This window comes from Gracilinanus agilis, chromosome 4, assembly GCF_016433145.1.
Source record: "Gracilinanus agilis isolate LMUSP501 chromosome 4, AgileGrace, whole genome shotgun sequence".
Lineage (NCBI taxonomy): Eukaryota > Metazoa > Chordata > Mammalia > Didelphimorphia > Didelphidae > Gracilinanus > Gracilinanus agilis.
Window position 1 is genome coordinate 472,962,792 of NC_058133.1, and position 18,817 is coordinate 472,981,608.

The 18,817-nt window shown below is 39.5% G+C and overlaps 1 protein-coding gene across 1 annotated transcript in view; it reads right to left on the bottom strand.

Annotated features, from left to right (window-relative positions):
* Window positions 1-384: 384 nt before the first annotated feature.
* The window catches only part of FMO5 (flavin containing dimethylaniline monoxygenase 5), a 30,677-nt gene continuing 12,244 nt past the window's right edge, over window positions 385-18,817 (bottom strand). The window contains exons 2-8 of the mRNA XM_044672541.1: window positions 17,057-17,245; window positions 13,611-13,773; window positions 12,602-12,744; window positions 10,645-10,844; window positions 9,300-9,652; window positions 4,502-4,574; window positions 385-1,549 (exon numbers count right to left, since the gene is read on the bottom strand). Coding sequence (XP_044528476.1) covers window positions 1,204-1,549; window positions 4,502-4,574; window positions 9,300-9,652; window positions 10,645-10,844; window positions 12,602-12,744; window positions 13,611-13,773; window positions 17,057-17,245 — 1,467 coding nt within the window. The 3' untranslated portion in view covers window positions 385-1,203. The remainder of the gene's footprint in view (window positions 1,550-4,501; window positions 4,575-9,299; window positions 9,653-10,644; window positions 10,845-12,601; window positions 12,745-13,610; window positions 13,774-17,056; window positions 17,246-18,817) is intronic.

The following is an 18,817-nucleotide window of genomic DNA, read 5'->3' on the forward strand; positions in this document are numbered from 1 at the left end:
GAAGATTACCCAAGGTAACTGAGGAATCCTATAAAAGGATTTAAAGGACCGTGGAAGAGGCAGCATCTTTAAATGTCAGGTCAGCTCTGATTAGGAGGAAGTTGTACCTCTGAGGTTCAGTAATCACCTCTCCAGCACCCACAAAGAATGTGCTTTATTTAACCAGTCCAGTGTTGGGCACTGATCCCAGATATTATATAATATTGCACAAGAGTTGTTGCAAATAAAAATTGCCTCATGATGGGGTGTGGAAGGAACTCCTTTCTCAAAGGAGGACCATGAATTTTTTTTTAACCCTTACTTTCTCCCTTGGTAACAATTCTAAGAAGGGCAAGGGCTAAGCAATCAGGAAGCTAGGAAGTATTTGAGGCCACATTTGAACCCAAGTCCTCTCAACTCCAAGTCTGGCTCTCTCTCCACTATGCCACCTAGCTGCTCTCAGGAACAGTTACTCCTAAGGGAGAGGTAGAGAAACCAGCTCACCAAGGACAATTTCTGCCTAATGATGATGGCAGGGCTGGGACTCAAATGTGGCACATTTATACCTCACTCCTCTATTGGTGAGACCACAGGGGACAATTGGGTCAGAATAGAGGAGAAGTAGAGAAAAATCTTAAATTTTCCTCTGCCCTGGCTAATTCTAATCACAGAATGGCTTTCAGTTTTATCCTGATTACATAAAACCCATTTTATTTATTTTATATGATTACTATATATAACTATTAGCCTGAGCTAGTTTGTCTTAGTCTATCACTAAGGGGGAAAAGGTCTAATCGTGATAAGTGGAAAATTTGTGGCAAAATCTCAGGGGTGTCAGTGTTTCCAGATGAAACTCCTCTCCGGGTTTCAACAAATTCCCCGAGACAGATCATCACGGCTCCTGCCCCTTTCATGGTCACATCTGATCCATGGGACAATTATTGGCTGTCTCCCCATGGACATGTCCCTTTACTTGAGCTCCATCAACTACCCCACGTCCCACAGTTCTGTCTAGAGAAAGTGGTCCTGCTCCAGAACTTTGGGTCAAATACAGAATCTGGTGAGTGAAAAGAACTGAATCAATGAAAATTGGGAATAATTGGAAAGAGAAACCCAGAGTTGAAGAGTAGAGAGTAATTCCACAACTTTCTCTCTTGGCGATGAGAAGGCACTTTTGGATCCAGTTCCCCCATTAAAGCGGTAGCAAAAAAGACAGCTTAAAAGCTAAAAATAAGCCAACACAATGGAAATGAAGACTACAGCCAGCATAAATTTGCCAATCATCATCATGGAGGAGCTGTGCTTATTTTCCGCAATCACCCTTGTCTTCATTGGCTTCCGGATACGGTCATTCACCGTAAGGATGGCCTTTCGGGCGCCATCCCACTTCCCAGGGCCATGCACGCGATACTGCAGTGGGGTACAAGGTCCAAAGAACATATGATATGCCAATTTGGGATCGGTGAAGGCCAGGTTGAGCAGGTTAGGCCTTGCCCCCACCAGCTCAGCGAGCTCCTCCATGTATTCTACGAAGTCTGTCTGGATGGTATGGCGGGGGCTATCCACGTATCTATAGGAAGGAAGACAAAAGCAGCGGCCCTACATCAGTTCAACCAGTCAGTGACCCTCTCGTGAGCTCAGCACTGTGCTTAGACTTACTGGGAGACAGAGGGGGGATCCCACCTCTAGGAGCCCCCATCCTCTCTGGGAGACAAGACCAAGACAGAAAGCAGAAAAGGGTATGCAGACTGCATATAACTCAACACTAAACGGCGCTCTAGCAATTTAGAGAAAGGCGAACGAGCTGAGGGCTTGCCTCAATTGCTGGGAAATGCTTTAAATATGTGTCAGGGCCTCCTGCTGTAGTTTGAGTCCAGAATACCGACTTCCCCTCTCTTCTCCCTTTTCTCTGCCTAATTTCTAGTTCTTTCAAGGCTCAGCTCAAACTCTGTTTTCTCTGAAGTGTTTCCTGATCTGACCCAGAGAGAAGGGATTTCCCCCCTCTCTGAGCCAATAATGCATTTGTCTGTCTCATTGCTTATTCATTCATAGTCTATCTTGTATCAGTCATTGATGTGCAAGTTTGATCATTTTTCTATTCACCAACAGGCCAGTATTTAAGCATTTAATAAGCATTTAAAAAATTTAAGCATTTAAAAAAAATCCTTCCTTTAGGTCTTGGAATCGATGCTAAGTATAAGGCAGAAAAGTGGTGAAGCCTAGGCAATTGGGGTTTAGTGACTTGCTCAGATCACACAGCTAGGTAGTGTCTAAGGCCACATTTGAACCCAGGATCTCTTGCCCCCAGGTCTGACTCTCTATCCACCTGGCTAACTAAGTGGCCTGGAGTTGAGAAGACCTGAGTCTGAATTTGGCCTGAGTGACTCTGGGGAAATTGCCTCAGTTTCCTCATCTGTAAAATGGGAATAATAACAGCATCTACCTCCCAGGGTTATTTCAAGGATCAAATGAGATATAAAGCGCTTGGAACTTAGTATATACTATATTATTGGTATTGTTTATTAAGTGCTACTATGTGCCAGGCACTGTGCTAAGGGCTTAGGGGTACAAGAACAAAAGACAGTCCCAGCCCTCAAGGAGCTCCCCCTCTAATGGGTGCAACAACATGCAAACAACTATATAGAAACAAGCAGTACAGAAAAATTGGAAATAATTAACAGAAGGAAGGCACTAGAATTCAGAGGGGGTGGGAAAGGCTTCCTATAGAAGGGAGGATTTCAGGGGGGACCCAAAAGAAGCCGGATAAGCCTGTAGGCTGAGGTGAGGAGGAAAGGGGTTTTGGAGATGAGGGACGGTCAGTGAAAATGCCTGACGCCAAGAAATCAAGCATCCAGGACACCAGTGTCACTGGACAAAGGGCTCCTGGGGGCCTGTCAGGTGTAAGACTGGAAGGGGTAGGATGGCAGAGGGTATGAAGGGCCCCAAGGGGCCACCAGAATTTACGAAATAAGGAGATGACACCATCGGACCTGGCCTTTAGAGCCTGAATGGAGGGCTGATTGGAGCAGGGAGAGAACTCAAGGCAGGCAGACCCACCAGCAGGCTTTGGCTATAGTCTAGGCAAGGAGGGCTTTGTATTAGAGGGACAGCTCGGCCAGAGAGACAGGTACACATAAAAGAGATGTAAGAAAGGAAAAACTGACAGGGAGAGTTAGGAGCCTGGGGATCCAGAGAGATGGGGGGCTAGGAATAGTGCACGGAAGATAATGAGCTTGAGATGTCTACAGGGCGTCCCCCTCTGAGATGCCCCAGAGGCAGCTGGAGATTTCAGGCTGGCGGTCAGGGGCACCTGCCGCCCATTCTCCTTTGGGCTAGAGCAGTGATTCCCAAAGTGGGAGCCACTGCCCCCTGGTGGGTGCTGCAGCGATCCAGGACAGCGGTGATGGCCACAGGTGCATTTGGGGGGCGGTGAATAACTGTAAGGGGTGGTGATAGTATGTGACAGGGGGCTCTAAGTAATATTTTTTCTGGAAAGGGGGCGGTAGGCCAAAAAAGTTTGGGAACCACTGGGCTAGAGGAAAATAGTGTCAGTTAACAGGGCCGAGTCCCTGCTCAGTTAGACCTGCTGGACTCTGCAGTAATAGGGGAGTCCCGGCCTGTCCACACCTTGAAGCATGGCTTACTCTCACGTGTGGCCTGTCCATGGGCAAGACCAGTGCCAGAGGCATGAATGAAGAGATTTGTAGATCTGCCCTTCTAGGCTCCTTTTACCCCCTTCCTGCCTTGGATGTTTCTACCTGAACTGAGCAATAATGTTCTAAGCAAAACAACATTGCAACTAAATGCTTCATTTGTTCTTTTCCTTCTTGTCCCTGTTCATGGATCTCAGGTACAGAATTTGAGAAACTTCCCTGACCTGTCTCCTTTATCCCTACCCAGTTTGCTGGTAATTATACCAGACCTTTCTTGGTGCTATTGCTGAAATCTATTGTTCTCTCTCTCTCTGTGTCTCTCACTCTCTCTCTCTCTCCCTTCCTCTCTCTGTCTCTCCCTCTCTCTCTCTCTTTTTCTCTCCATTAAAAAAAATCAAGCCCCTACCTTCTATCTTAGAATCAACACTAAGTATTGATTCCAAGGCAGAAGAGTGGTAAGGACTAGGCAACTGGGGTTAAGTGACTTGCTCAGGGTCATATGGCTAGTAAGTGTCTGAAGCTCAAATTTGAACCCAGGACCTCCTGTCTCTAGGCCTAACTCTCTAGTCTTTAAACCTAGCTGCCCCATTCTTTCTCTATATTAAGAACAACTAGACTGATCAGGACAACATTCTGGTCTATATGAGGGGCCAATTAAATATTGCTACTGTCAGAGCTATATTACCTAGGTATGAAATGACAACATGTCTGACAGACTCAAAAAATGTGAGCACTGGAAGGGTCCTTAGAGATCCTTTTGTCCAAGCTCCTAATTTTAAAGACGAGGAAACTAAAATCTAGAAAAATTGTGACTTGCTTAAGGTCTGCTAGCCAGGAAGAGGCAAAGGTGGGATTTTAAAATGTCTTACCTTTTGGCCATTTCTGCTTTAGCTGCAGTGATTTCTTCCATCATTTCACTTTGTGAAGGCAAGGTCTTTAGTCCTAAGTCACAAACAAATGAATCAGACTTTGCACAGTGACGGTATCGTAGCCAGCGAGGTTTATCCGAGGCGTGATTATTGCTAATTGAAACAAACAGATCCTCAGATCCCAAAAGGTCAGATTCTCATCCCAGATGAATAGGTCAACAAGTACTCTAGCGCACACCGCACGCCTCCAGCGTAAGAATATGGCAGCCATGGTTCTCAACCTCAAAGAGTTTATCCCGTGGTGGTTTTAAGTTTTAACCCAAGTAATTCCATCTCAAGTTCCATGTGGAAGCTAAAATTATAACAGTGTTTAACTGGGAAGAGCTTCCTGTACCCCATAGCTGTCCTATGTGATCAGGTGTTTCTTTCTGGAGTTTAATTGCTTGTAGTATATATCATCTATATTCTGCTTTAATTATCTGCACCATATATCATTTTGTCTTGGAATTGATACTAAGAATCAGTTCCAAGGCAGAAGAGCAGTAAGGGCTAGGCAATTGGCGTTAAGTGACTTGCCCAGGGTCACACAGTTAGGAAGTGTCTGAGACCATTTTGAATACAGGACCTTCTATCTCTGGCTCTCTCTTCCCTGAGCCATCTAGCTGCCCCTTATCATATTTTTTAAGTGGATTTTTTTTTAACTGTGGGTTTATTTTTCTGTGCTCCCAGGAATTCCTGTACCTAGGGAGTCAGCTGGCAGAGTCCAGAGTGCTGGAAGGGGATTAGACCTGAGTTCATTCCCTGCTTTGCACACATGAGCCTCAGTTTCCTCATCTGTAAAATGAAGATAATAATAACACCTACTTCCAGGGTCGTTATGGGGCTTAAGGGAGTTGCTATTTGTAAAGTGCACTGCAAACCTATGTCAATGCTGGTTATTGGTATTATCTGGCTAGTGAAGCCATACAGTAAGTATTTCCCTTGATTTTTGTTGTTCTATATGATAGAAACCCTGCAGGAGAATTGAGTTGAGTTTGCATCCGGGATAGCTCATATTTGTTCAGCCAGTGATTGTGTCTCAAGAGCTTTTCTGTAAAGGGCCACAATAATACTCTACTCAATGGACTGAGCCACAGAAGAACCCCAAAGAGTCACTTAGTCCTTTGAAGCTAGGCGGCATGGTGAATGGGATGCCGGGCTGAGTGTCAGGAAGACCTGCATTCAAATCCAGCCTCAGATATTAATTAGCTGTATGATCCTGGGCAAGTCACTTAACCTTTGCCTGCCTCAATTTTCTCAACTGTAACATGGGGATAGTATCAGCTCCTACTTTCTAGGGTGGTTGAGAGGATCAAGGGAGATAATAATTGTAGGGCCCTTTGCACAGTAAGAATGATAGAAATGCTTATTCTTTTCTCATTTCCTCTTTACCTTAGCCAAACCTAGACTTAAGCAGGAATTGTTTCGGTTACATACCTGGGGAAATGGTCGTCTCTCTTTTCCTTAAAGGCATCTCAGTGGACTTGACTTTAGGGCAGATTGGGTTTTTCCTTACGTTGAACAAGAATTAGCTAAATCTCATTCCTGGCATCCTACCTCATTGTGGGGAAAAGATGCCAACTTCCACATTGTCTCCCTACCTCTCCTTCCCTCGCTCTGCTGGGTCCACCAAGTCATGATCCCCCTTCATGGAACTTTCCATTTCGGAAAGGTAACCTAGACTGGAGAGGACATAATTCTATTTAGGCATCCTTCCTCCCAAGATTGTGGTGAGGAAAGCTCTCAACTACCCTTAAATGTCAACTATCTTATTTGGTTTCAAGAGGAAACGTAAAGAAGCAAAACCAGCTCCCTTTTAAGAGTCCGCCTGATAACAATGGGGCATTAGGGAAGCTGGAAAAGGAGCCCAGTTACACAGAACCAGGGTCTAAGCCCAAATCCTCAGGAGACAGACAAGTCTCGCCTTCTAAAAGCTCTTTCAGGTGAAGGGCCAAAGGGGACTTCGCAGGCCAGGCATTTTGGAGATGAACACACAGTCCCAGAGACCAAGGGGGCAAAGTCAGGAAAAGGTCAAGAGGATTCTAAAGCACTTTGGCTTTGAACCCACATTTCTGGGTAATTACTGGGTAGATTTTATCCCGCATTATTTTCTGCATGAACATTTTCACAGTAGCCACCATGGAAATGAAAATTAATGACTCAATTGGTCAACAAATCTTTGTTAAGTAACAACTATGTGCTTGGCCTTGGCCTAGGTTCTAGGGATACAATGAGCTCCAGGAAAGCAACACAAGAGCCTGAAGATGCTCCTTTTAGAGTTGATTTATGAGCAATAAAATCCAAAAAACTCATTCCATCAGAACTTCTCTTTTCCTGTTAATGCCTCACACATCCATATACATATATGTACATATATAGAGATACATACATGTGTATACACCTGCATATACACATATATGAATGTATTATATATGAATTAATTAAATTAAAATTTTAATTTAAAGAAACAAACATTCTAAGGAAACTGAGTCTAAGCAATAAATTATACCATTTTTGTTAAGTGGTTAAACAAGAATGGCTGTGGGGTTTTTAAGAAGTCAAGCAGGGGTATTAGGTCTCAATTACACGGTGTCTTATAGCTTCCCAAGTGCTTTGCTTATATTTATCCCATTAAAGAAGTAGTAAAATAATGCACCTATTTTCTAAGTGAGAAAACTGAGACTAAAGAATTCATGGCCCATCCAAGGTCACAAAGCTAGTGATGCCAGGCCAGAGGCCTTGTGGATTGCTGGTAATGAATCCATAGTTATGGCAAAAGAACTTTCAGTCTGATCCTTGGGTTAAGTCAAGCTGCTTCCCCGGGTGAGAGATTTTCTCTCTCCCACTTGCTCTTTCCCTTTTATTTTTATTTCCAAATTGCTGTGTAGTGTGGCTTCTTACCAGCTTCCCCACCCTCCTGAGGCAGCTGCATTTCCTTTTACATGGCTGAGTATTGTGGGAGGCTAAAACCCGGTTAGAGATACTTAGAAGAACATTTCCTTTTAGAGGATAGAGTATCAAAACTTCACTTGCTAATAGTAACTGGTATTGAGGACATATTCCCTTGGCCTATTCTCCAGTATCTCAGGCTCATGTGTAGACTTCATTTGTGTTTAGATAGTTTCCTTCTTCTTATCAACAATTCAGTTTATCTTAGAGGTAAAGTTCCAGATTTCTATTTAAAATTGGGCTTGTTCCAGCCCAGGTGCTCTTAACCCATTTTTGCATCATGGACCCCTTTCACAATCTAGTGAAGCTAGCCTTCTCAGAATAATGTTTTTCTTTTTCTTTTTTTTCCTTTTCTTTCCTAGTCATAACTCTTAAGATAGAAGGGCAAGGGCTAGGCAAATGGGGTTAAATGACTTGCCCAAGGTCACAAAGTTGGGAAGCGCTTGAGATCAGATTTGAAACTGGGCCCTTTCTACACCAGGTCTGATGCTCTATCCACTGTGCCACCTAGCTGCCTCCACAATAATAGGAGGAAATGCTAAATTTCTGTTAGATGTTAGTGAAAATAACATATAATACATATAATACATTTTCAAGGTCATAGACCCCCTGAAATCTAAGTGCAGTCCATGAAGCCCAGGTTAAAGCCCTTATTTTAACAGAAGATTCTCCTCTTATATCAACCCACCTAGAAAAAGTAAACTGTTCACAAGAAATTGGCTTCCAGATCTATGCCATTAATGGGGAAATGATCCATCATGATTCTGGTGCTGGCAAATTTAGGAGAATAATAGGAGTCTTGGAAGTGTCCCGATTCCTTCCCTACTGTCTACTACTTTTTTGTGTTCCTTCATGAACAATTTCATGAGAGGATGGGAGGAGGAGGAGGAGACTTTTCCTAAATATTCCTGCCAAGACCTGTTCCAACCCCAGTTAGGGGTCATTATGGTGGAAGAACTCAGCACCTAGTAGGGAATCTGTCGGTGATGAGCCTTTATGAATTTAGCTAGGTTGGCCCCCAGAAACCAGACAGTCTGTCTCCAGGTCCATACAAAAAGGTTTTCTAGCATTATAATACCTATCCCAGCTTGGGCTCTCCCTGGCAAAGCCTTTGAGAACCCGGGTCCACCTTCATGCCATGATGAGACATGGTCTTCATGCTAATAACACTTTGTGATCACCCATTTTTAATGAAACCCACAAAAGCATTATCTCCATAAATGGCTTAAGGAAGCATGGCTCATACAATGATAATGATCGTTGTGATGATAGTAATCATAACTTAAGAGAAGTGATATGAAGAGGAAAAATAAAGCCCAGAGAGCCAAATTTATTGGAGTTTTGTTCTTGGCTTAACCAGGTTTCACTCTGTATTTGAAGAAAGCCTCTACTTTGCCTTTATATAGATGTAACACTGGTTTAATAATATGGATTTGCTTTTCAAGAATGTCATGAGATACAACCACCTAAGCCAGGTCATTATTATCTTGGGGTTGATGAAGTTTAAAAAAAAGTCTTGATAATAGTATTTCATTATAATTGTTTTCCTTTGTGTATCCTATGTGTTTCATTATATGTATTTTAAAAACATTTATCTTGAGAAGGCTTTGCCAGATTGTCAAAAGGGCCTCTGACACACACAAAAACTAGTTAAGGACTCCTGGTCTAAGCAATCAATAATCATATAGCTTTTAGCTGCTTAAAGGAAGAGTCTGAAATATAATTAAATTCAAATAATTTTTTGATGTTTCCCCAAATTATTGCATCAAATTGGTATAATAAAATTCCTTCCCACAAACCTATCACTTACCCTTAAAAACTTGTGTGGCCCAGCGGCCCTGGAGTTCTGAAATAGGCATGATGGCTCCAAGTGGCTGGATTAAGCCAATAATAGCGAGTGTTGGTTTCTCCAAGTTAGGAGGAAATACCTTCCTATACAGGGAAACCTTGTTCTTTACCACTCTGACGGAATCTTCAAGGAAGGGAAAGTCAAAGCTATAGCCGGTAGCAAAGACAACAACATCAATGTTATCTTCTCTTGATCCATCTTCAAAGATGGCGGCTGTCTCTGTGAATTCCTTTACATTTCCCTTGACTCGCACTCGGCCAGAAATAATTCTGTTGGGCAGGTCATCATTGACTGTTGGGTGCTGGCTTAGAGCTCTGTGTGGAGGTACAAGAAGAAGGAAGAAGAAAGAAAGGAAAAGGGGGAGAGACCATGAGAAAGAAAGATTATTTAGTACCAGGGAGATGAGATTTTGTTTGAGTTGAAGGGTTTTCAATAACATTCCAGTTCTTTCCCGGGGACATAGGGGCAATGTGTGCTAATCTGGCATATGTTTGTCTGTTCAGTAAGTGTGACATAAATGAGAACTTCATGGTGGAAAAGATGGAACCCCTGAATAGCCCAGAAAACTGAAGATAAGAGGAGTAAGAGGAAGACTGGAAAAGAAAAGTCTTGTAGGCAGTGTTAGCTAGAATGTAGGACTAACCTGGGTTTTAATATCACCTCTGACACTTATCACCTGTGTGATATAGGCAAATCACTTAATCTCTTAATTTTCTTATCTATAAATGGGGATAATAATACTTGCATTACCTTTCTATCAAGGTCAATATGAGGAAAGTGATTTGGAAACTTTGAAAACATTATATAAGGCTAAGTATTTTGGGAACATGTTTACAGGATCTACATGGAAGGTAGGCTGATATGATTTGAGTCAGGCTCCAAAAGATCAACTGTACAATATACCAAAAGTGTGTACTGTGGGAAAAGCTTAGGGATTTTCATAGACTACAGTATTGTGAGTCAACTGAGCTACCAAAATACACACCACATACATCACACACAGACACACACACACACACAGCTAATGTGATTTGGGATTGCATGAACTGAAACAGAATGTTCAGAAACAAGGAAGCGATAGGTCCATTGTACTCTGCACAATCACATCCAGGGTGCTCTGTTCAGTTCTGTGTACTTCAGTGGGAGAGGGCATTGGCAAGATGGGTTACTTATTACCTTCTACTGTTTACTTTTACTTGGGTAGCACGGATAGTCTGATTATTCTACTTATAGACAACTGGAAACACCTTTTTTTTATTCTATCCACTCAACTCCTATTCTCCTGCTTTAAACACTAGGAACATACCTGTGCTTGGGCTTTAGGCCATACATTTCGTGGTCAAACCTTGCATTCATCTGCTTTTCCAGAAATGAATTCAGAAGAGATAGGCTTAAGAACTTTGAGATAAGGTTTTTAAGTCGAGAATAGAAGACAACATCAAAAGGATATCCATTATTCCCAACACGATTCAGTACCCATGCTCCTCTCCTAGTGCTGAGGAAGACCTGGAAGAAGAGAAAAACAGTTTTATCAAGTCCCTGCTCAGAGGTATTCAATGACTCCCAACTGTCTACTGGATAAAAGTCCAAATCTCTTTGTTTGATATTCAGGACCCAACAGTCTACCTCCAATCCATCCATCCATCCATCCATCCATCCATCCATCCATCCATCCATCCATTCTCATTTTTAGCTACTCATATTTCCAAACTTTCCATTTCAGCCATCGTGTTTAACTCATTGTTCTCATATCACAAGTGCTACCTCTTTGATTTAATTCATCCCCTCTCCCCTGCTCAGAATCTTCTCTTCACTTCTCTCTGCCTATGCAAACCCTATTAAAATACAATTCAACTCTTTCCTGCATGAAGTCTTCCCAGACCATTCACTATAGCCAACAGTAACTTCTCTTTCTGAATAAGTCCCAAAGCATTTATTTTCTTTATCACTCATCTGGGTATTGAACATGGATTTCATTGTCAAATCTCTTATATTGTTGTTTTGAATGATTATCTTTTGTACAAACGTATTCATATTTTATTTTCCCAACTAGACTGAAGGTCTTGGAAAGCAGAGATTATGTCTTAGATTATGAATCTTCGATATCATTTCAATGGGGTACTTGTGGCATGGAGATACTTTTAAAAATTATTTAATAGACTCATTATCCCACTCACCACAGTGGCTCTTCCAAACTTTTAGAGCCCTCCTCATGCTTCTCCTTCCTTCACCCAAGATCTTAACTGAGAATTTTGTTTTGTATTTTGCTGAAAAATTTGACGCCATTTGACAAGAGCTCCCTCTTCATCTCATATCACTCAGATACTTGCCACCACTATGTCCTCTCTCACTCCTGTCTTACATGAAGACATGATCTTTCTTCTTGTTAAGAAAAACCTTTCCATGTGCCCAAGTGATCCCATGTTCTCCATCTCCATTTCAACTCCCACTCATCTTCAAAGTTCCTTTGGCTACTGGCTACTTCCCTACTGCTTACAAACATATGTATGGTTTTCCCACTCTCAAAAACCCTCCATTTGATTCATCTATCCACTCTAACCATTATTCTACACCTCTTTCCCCTTTTGGTGACTAAACTCCTTAGAGGTCTCACAGTTGCTTCACACTATCTTCTTAACTCTCTTCAGTTAAGTCTATCTTCAGACATCATCTTTCAACTGTAATCACTCTTTCCAAAGTAACTCAAGATCTCTCCATGATCAGATCTCATGGTCTTCTCTTAATCCTCATCCTTTTTGGCCCCTCTGTAGCCTTTGACAGTCAGTCTTCTGTTTCTCCTTGATACTCTCTGTGATCCAATGACTGGCCTCATTGTTGTCCTTCATAGAAAACACTCCATCTCTTGACACAACATATTTTCACACCATTACATTTCCACATTCTGATGCCTGAAGAGGCAGTGGTTGGAATATTTTCCCTCCTTACAGATCCATAAAATTCCACTTCTACAGGAACCCATTCCTGGTCCTCTTTTAAATGAAATTTTATTTTCAATTACTTGGAGAAACAATTTTTGACAATTGTTTTCTGACATTTGTGATTCAGATCTCTGTGCCCCACCACCTCTGCCTTCAACTAGAATGTAAGGCATTATCATTGACTTGATGTTACCTGGATCCCAAATATTGTCTCCATTCATAGGTGACTAAGCTGATTTTGGCTGCTTGATGGCACAGGTTTTCCCCTTTTCTGTGTGATGCTGGGTTGGGGTTAAACAAAGCAAATAATTCACTGACTCAAACCTGTTTGGCTGTGTGGCTGATCTCCACGGCAAGATCTCCTCCAGAATTCCCAATGCCAATCACAATGACACGTTTTCCAGCAAATCCCTGTGGGTCCTTATAGTCTCGGCTGTGAAAGTATTGACCTCTGAACTTCTCTATCCCTGAGGACCAAAGGCAGAGTGATTCCATGGAGGAGGGTAGAGACTAGCTTAAGTTTGTTTGATATCAACTCCCTTACGTGGAACCATTTGCACATTCCTTCTAGTTCTGCCTTCCATTAGCTTCAGCCCAGAGCTTTGTAGCTTTCATGTCATAAATAAGTTATTTAAACTTTGATTTGTCTTCCATGGGAATCTGTTTACCCCAACTCTTTTACTTTATCCTTTAAGTCCCTTTTGCCTTTTTGAATTCTGTTTCCCCTGGATCTTCTGAAACATCCTCCCTGAGGCCAGAGAGGGATCAATCAATATTTCCTTTTGACTGAGGAACATTTTTTTCCTTCATAGCTGAAAAACTCCAAATTTCTTCTACATTCCCACAAAGATATATTCATGACCATTACATGTTCATAAAAATTTGGTACAGCAGAAACAGAGCTGGAATTCAAGTCAGAAGACTTGGGTTCAAACACATTCCTCTTTTACTGACTATTATGTGACCTTTGGCATTTTATGGGATTCAGTTATCTCTATGATTCTTTCTCATTCTAAATCTATGATCTTATGATACCTCAAAGCCCCAATATCTCAGCAACCACAAAGGCAACTCTTTTTAGCATCTTCTCATTACTTTTGGCTCCCAAAAATGTTAAGGTAAGAGTGAGATAATAAAAGTTGGCTGCTTACCTTCCTTGTTGTTAATTTGATAACTAAATCTTTGACAAAGGTTAGAGTATGGTCCCTTCTTCAAGATAAAAATACAGAAAGTCAGGGCAAACTGCAGCTTCCTTTCTGACCACAATTCTCCCAGATCCAAATATAGTAATATATATGGAAAGCTCAAGGTTCTTTCTTCTTGGATAACTTACCTGGGAAGCACTCAAGAGGCATGTGGGCATTGGTATGATGACCAGTGCATACCATGACTCCATCAAAGACATTTGCTTCCTGTTTACCGTTAGATTCAGTGACTATATCCCATTGGCCTGAAGTGGCAAAATCAGGTCGCTTCTTCACACTGCAAACCATAGTCTGGAAAGAAATGGGATAGATGCTATAGACTAGTGGTTAGATTTCTAATCTAAGAAAGGATGAATATCCAATCCCAATGTTAGATTCCTTATTCTTGAGCCCAAAGGTATCCTCAGTGCAATGGGAAACCTTGAAGGGACAGCTTGTTTTTTGAAGGATTCTTCCAATAAGAACTATCTCACAGAGAGGACTATATCATAGGCCAAGTGCTAGAACCACATTCCTCACTCTGATGAATGTTTTTTTTTCTCTAAGGTCAAAGTGAGATAATTTTTACAAGGGAAGTTGGATAAATTCTAATAGTGCTAATCTACTGACTGAGTTACAGGGATCATGTATGATGGCATTCATGATTTCAAATCATTGTATCTGTCTACCATGATTTGTTTAGCCATGTTATTATAAAACTGCTACTATGAAGATTTTGGCACATATAGGACTTTTCTTACTTTGACTCCTTTTAGAATATATTTAGCAGTGGAATCTCTAGATGAAAGGATATGAACAATTCCAAGTTGTTTTCCAATATGGTGGGGCAAGTTCACAGCTTCAAAAATAATTTATCAGTGTGCCTGTTCTACTTCAATTCTTCTAAACTATTCCTAGTAAATTTTTTTTTTTTTGCCAAATTGCTAGTTGTGGAGTAAAATTTAAGAGATGTTTTCAGTTGCACTTATTTTTAGGACTTTGGAGCATATTTTCATAAAGTTGTTGAAAGTTAGCAATTCTTTTGAAAACTGTTCACATATAATAAATTGATTGCTTTCAATAGAGGAGGGAATGAGAGAATTTGGAATGCAAAGATTTAAAAAGGTAAAATTGTTTTTACATGTAATTGGAAAAAATATCAATCAGAACATAAAAACCATTCATGTTGTTTGACCATTTATCTATTGGGGAATGGCTCTAGTTTTTAATATATTTATATTAATTCCCTATATATTTTAATATTAGAACTTTATCAGAGACAACTGATCTAAAGATTCTTCTTCAAATTATAGCTTCCTTTTCTGTCTCAGCTAGATTATTTTTATTTGTGTACAAGTTTTAACATTTTTATATAGTAGAAATCATCTATTTTCTCTTTTAGGATCACCTCTCTTTTTTATTTGCTTAAGAATTCTCTCTCACCTAGCTGGGAAAAAAAGTTTTTTGATATTTTAAAAGATATATTCTTTTCTTTTTAGGACTTAAACCCATTTGGAATTTATTGTAGTGTATGGTGCAGAATGCTGATCTGAACTTATTTTCTAGCAAAATGCTTTCCAGTTTTCCTGGTTAAAAAATGGGTCTTATTAAAAAATAGGTCTATCTCTCTAAATAATTTTTATTCTTGACTTTACTGAACACTGAGCTACTGAATTAGTTTTGAATTATTTCTACCTACTCTATTCTACTGATTTACTTTTCTATTTTTAAACTTGAACTAAGTAATGTTAATGATTAATGCTCTATAATATTGTTTGAGGTCTAAAAGTCCACACTAATTCCTATTTTTTTTTCATTTTTCCATTGAGATTTTAAGCCTTTTGCTTTTCTAAATCATTGCCATAGCATTAAATATACAAATTAATTTAGTTTCAGCATTTTTATTATGTTGGCGTGGTTCCTACCACAAACAAAGGAGATTCCTCTAATTATTTGCCTTTATTTCTGTAAAGAATGTTATGTAATTGACTTAAATAAAAGTTAAGCATGCCCTCATATGTGGACTCTCAATTAATGTTTATGCTTTTTATAGTTATTTCAAATTAGATTTCTATTTTTATAATTTCTTCCTGGATTTTGTTATTATAATGTAGAAATACTGATGACATTTGTGAATTTATTTTGTATTCAGCTACTTCATGGAAGCTATTTATTGTTTAAATTAGTTTATTTGCTGATTGTGTGGCATTTCTGTTGTATCATCTGTCAATTAGAATAATTTTATTTTCCTTTTCCTGATGTTAATGTTTTAAATTTCTTTTATCTTATTATTGCTAGCATTCCTAGAGCTATATTAAATAGTAATGACAAAAGAAGAGCACGCTTGCTTTATCCTGATACTCATTAGGAACACTTCAAGTATTTATCCATAAAAATAATGCTAGCTCATGCTTCAGATATACTTCTTCTTAGGGGTTTTTGCATAAGCGAATACTATACTTCTCAACAATTATTTTTAGTCACCTGTGGATATAATTATGTTATAATTTTTAACATGCTAATAGTTTTCCTAATATTGAGTCATCTTTAGATACTGGTAGAAATCCAACTTGAACATAATAACTAATTTTTTGATCTCCCTCACTTCCTCTATGGGTCATTGAAAACATTCTTGAATGTCTTGGGTTGGGACAGCAGTTAGTCCTCTTTGTGATCCTTTATCTGAGGGTTTATTGGTTAATGAAAATAAGTTCATATCCTTTTATTTTTATGATACTCTACTTGTCATATCAGTTTAACATACTCAGAAGTTCCCCTGATATCCTCTCTAACAACATAAATTCATAGATCCTGGCATATATCACTAGTATAAAGGCATTTTCTTCTAAAATGTGGAAGGAAATTCAGGGAATAATATTTTATTTGGTCAAGTCCTTCCTTATCTCTTAGAAATGCTCAGATTCATGGCCATCTGTGAGATCACCCCATTCCATATATATTTTAAGAAAGAGACCACCCATCTTATCTACATTTTAAGAAAGAGATCATTCCATCTCATTTAAGATTGCTATTATATATCTCCAACTCTTCAGGTCGAGTTGACATTTCATTAAGAAAAAGAGTTATGACATCTAACCCCAGGAAACATCTAAGTGTCTAGCCAGATGGGCATTTAGTATTCTGGTATGGTACTTTAGGTCAAAATGGAATGGTAGAAGATGAGAGGGAAGAATCAGCGGGAAGGTAATTGACTTAATCTGGAAACTTACTGGAAACTATAAAAATTATGTTCTATTTTATTACTGTTCAACAATAAGAAGCAGCATGAAAAAGAGGAAAGCATACTAGGCCAGGGGTCAAAAGAATAGAGCTTTATTCACAATTATGCCAGACTTATTGTATGATCTTGGGCAAGTTACTTAACCTCCCCATGACTCAGAATATATTTCACAGGTGAAGAAATTCATTCCTAATCTATGTACTTCACAGCATTATTGTGAAGATCAAATGAGATAAAAAAGAAGTAAATGTGCTTTAAAATACTGATTGATATATCCTTGGAAGTCATATTTATCCTATAAAAACACCTGCAAATGTTATGTAATCACAAGCAGACAGACGCAACATCTTCTACCTTGAAACGGATGTACTTTATGAGGTCAAATTCCTTGGCATACATCCTGAAGTACTCCATGATTTGAGAATTGTGCATAAAGTTGGGAAAATCATCAGGGATGGGATAGTCACTGAAACACATCATTTCCTTGGAGGTATTGATGATTACAGATTTATAAATGCTGGCCCTTCCTTCTTCAGGATTCTCCTGCAGGAAAAATGAAACACATACAAAATCCTTAAAATTGATTATTGGAGTTCTCTACAGTTAGTGGAGATGTCATCTTTCCTGGATGATCAAAGACACTGGGGGGGACAAATAATGGTCAGATAGATCAAACATTGGGATCCACAGCTGTATAAATATAGGTAAGTGTCCTGTTTGTTCCTTAGTCTCACCAAATATTATACTTAAAAGTGGACCAAGAGGAGGAAGGGACAGGAAGAAGAAAGGAATGATTCTCTCCTTCAGATGAGGAGTTTTATAAAGGTTAATAAGCTGAAACCTACAAACTAAATTGAATTTCTTGCGAAATAGATGTTACATCAGCATCCTTTTAATCAACAAATATTTATTAAGCACTTGCTATCTGTCACATCCTCTGCTTTGGCCTGGGGATACAATGACAAAAATGGATTTGCTTCTGCCTTCAAGGAGCTTTCATTCTATGAGGGGAGATAACATATACCTCTACAGGCATATATATGATATACACAGTAGTTTGGGAAGGAAGTTCAACAGCTCTCCATAATCTGAAATAGCCCAACCTTTCTAGTCTCAGCATATATTCCCCTCTGTGAATGCCATACTTGAATTAAATTTGACTATTTTATCCTGGAGATGTTCTATGCTTTCCTGACTCTGTGCCTTTGATCATGCTGTTTCCTAAGTATTTCCTTATATTACCTTTTATTTTTATTATTTATTTATCTATTGTATTATATTATATACTATTCTATATAGCTATATATAGAATAGTATATAATATTTATTAAATTATTATTTCCTATGTATTATCTTCCTAAGGTCTTTCTTTGCTCTCTGTAACTGCTGAATTTTAAAGGCCAATATAAATATCATCTTGACTTTGAAGCTTAACAGCAAAGATCTCCTGTGAGTAAAAGTATCCAAAAGCCTCCCCTAGTAATTTGTTATACAATTCACTAAGGCACTTATCTATTGTATGTGACAGTTATCCATCTTATTTTAAAAAAGGTTTTTTTTAGTTGCCTATCTTCTGATGCTTTATGGCAGCATGGGAGGCAAGGAACTCCGGGTTCTTAGAGTCTATGCCAGCAGAACATGAGTTCAGATGGGTCTTACCAAGCTAGAAAGACTTTCTAAAAATGTCTGTCTGTTGTTAGAGGGCCAGATTACTAGCGAGGTTCAGAGAGACTCAAGATCAATTTGCCTATAAGATGGTGTTTGGTCACACGAACTTACACAGATCAGTTAAAGTCTATGTCACAGAACTTCAAAAGAATCTCAGAATTAGAGAGAACTTAGGGGGCAGCTGGATGGCTCAATGGATTGAAAGCCAGGACTCGAAGTCTGAGGTTTAAATCTGGCCTCAGAACTTTCTAGCTACATCACTTAGAAACATTCCACAGACAATGCAAGTCCCTAAGGTTGTATTTTTACAGCTGAGGAAACTGAGAGCCTCTGAGAGGCTGTGATTTATCCAAGGGCATACAGGTGGAAAGTGTCTAAGGAAGGAATCAAAACCAAGTTTCTGGATGTCAGGTTTTGTTTTGTTTTGTTTTGTTTTTTAAACCCTTG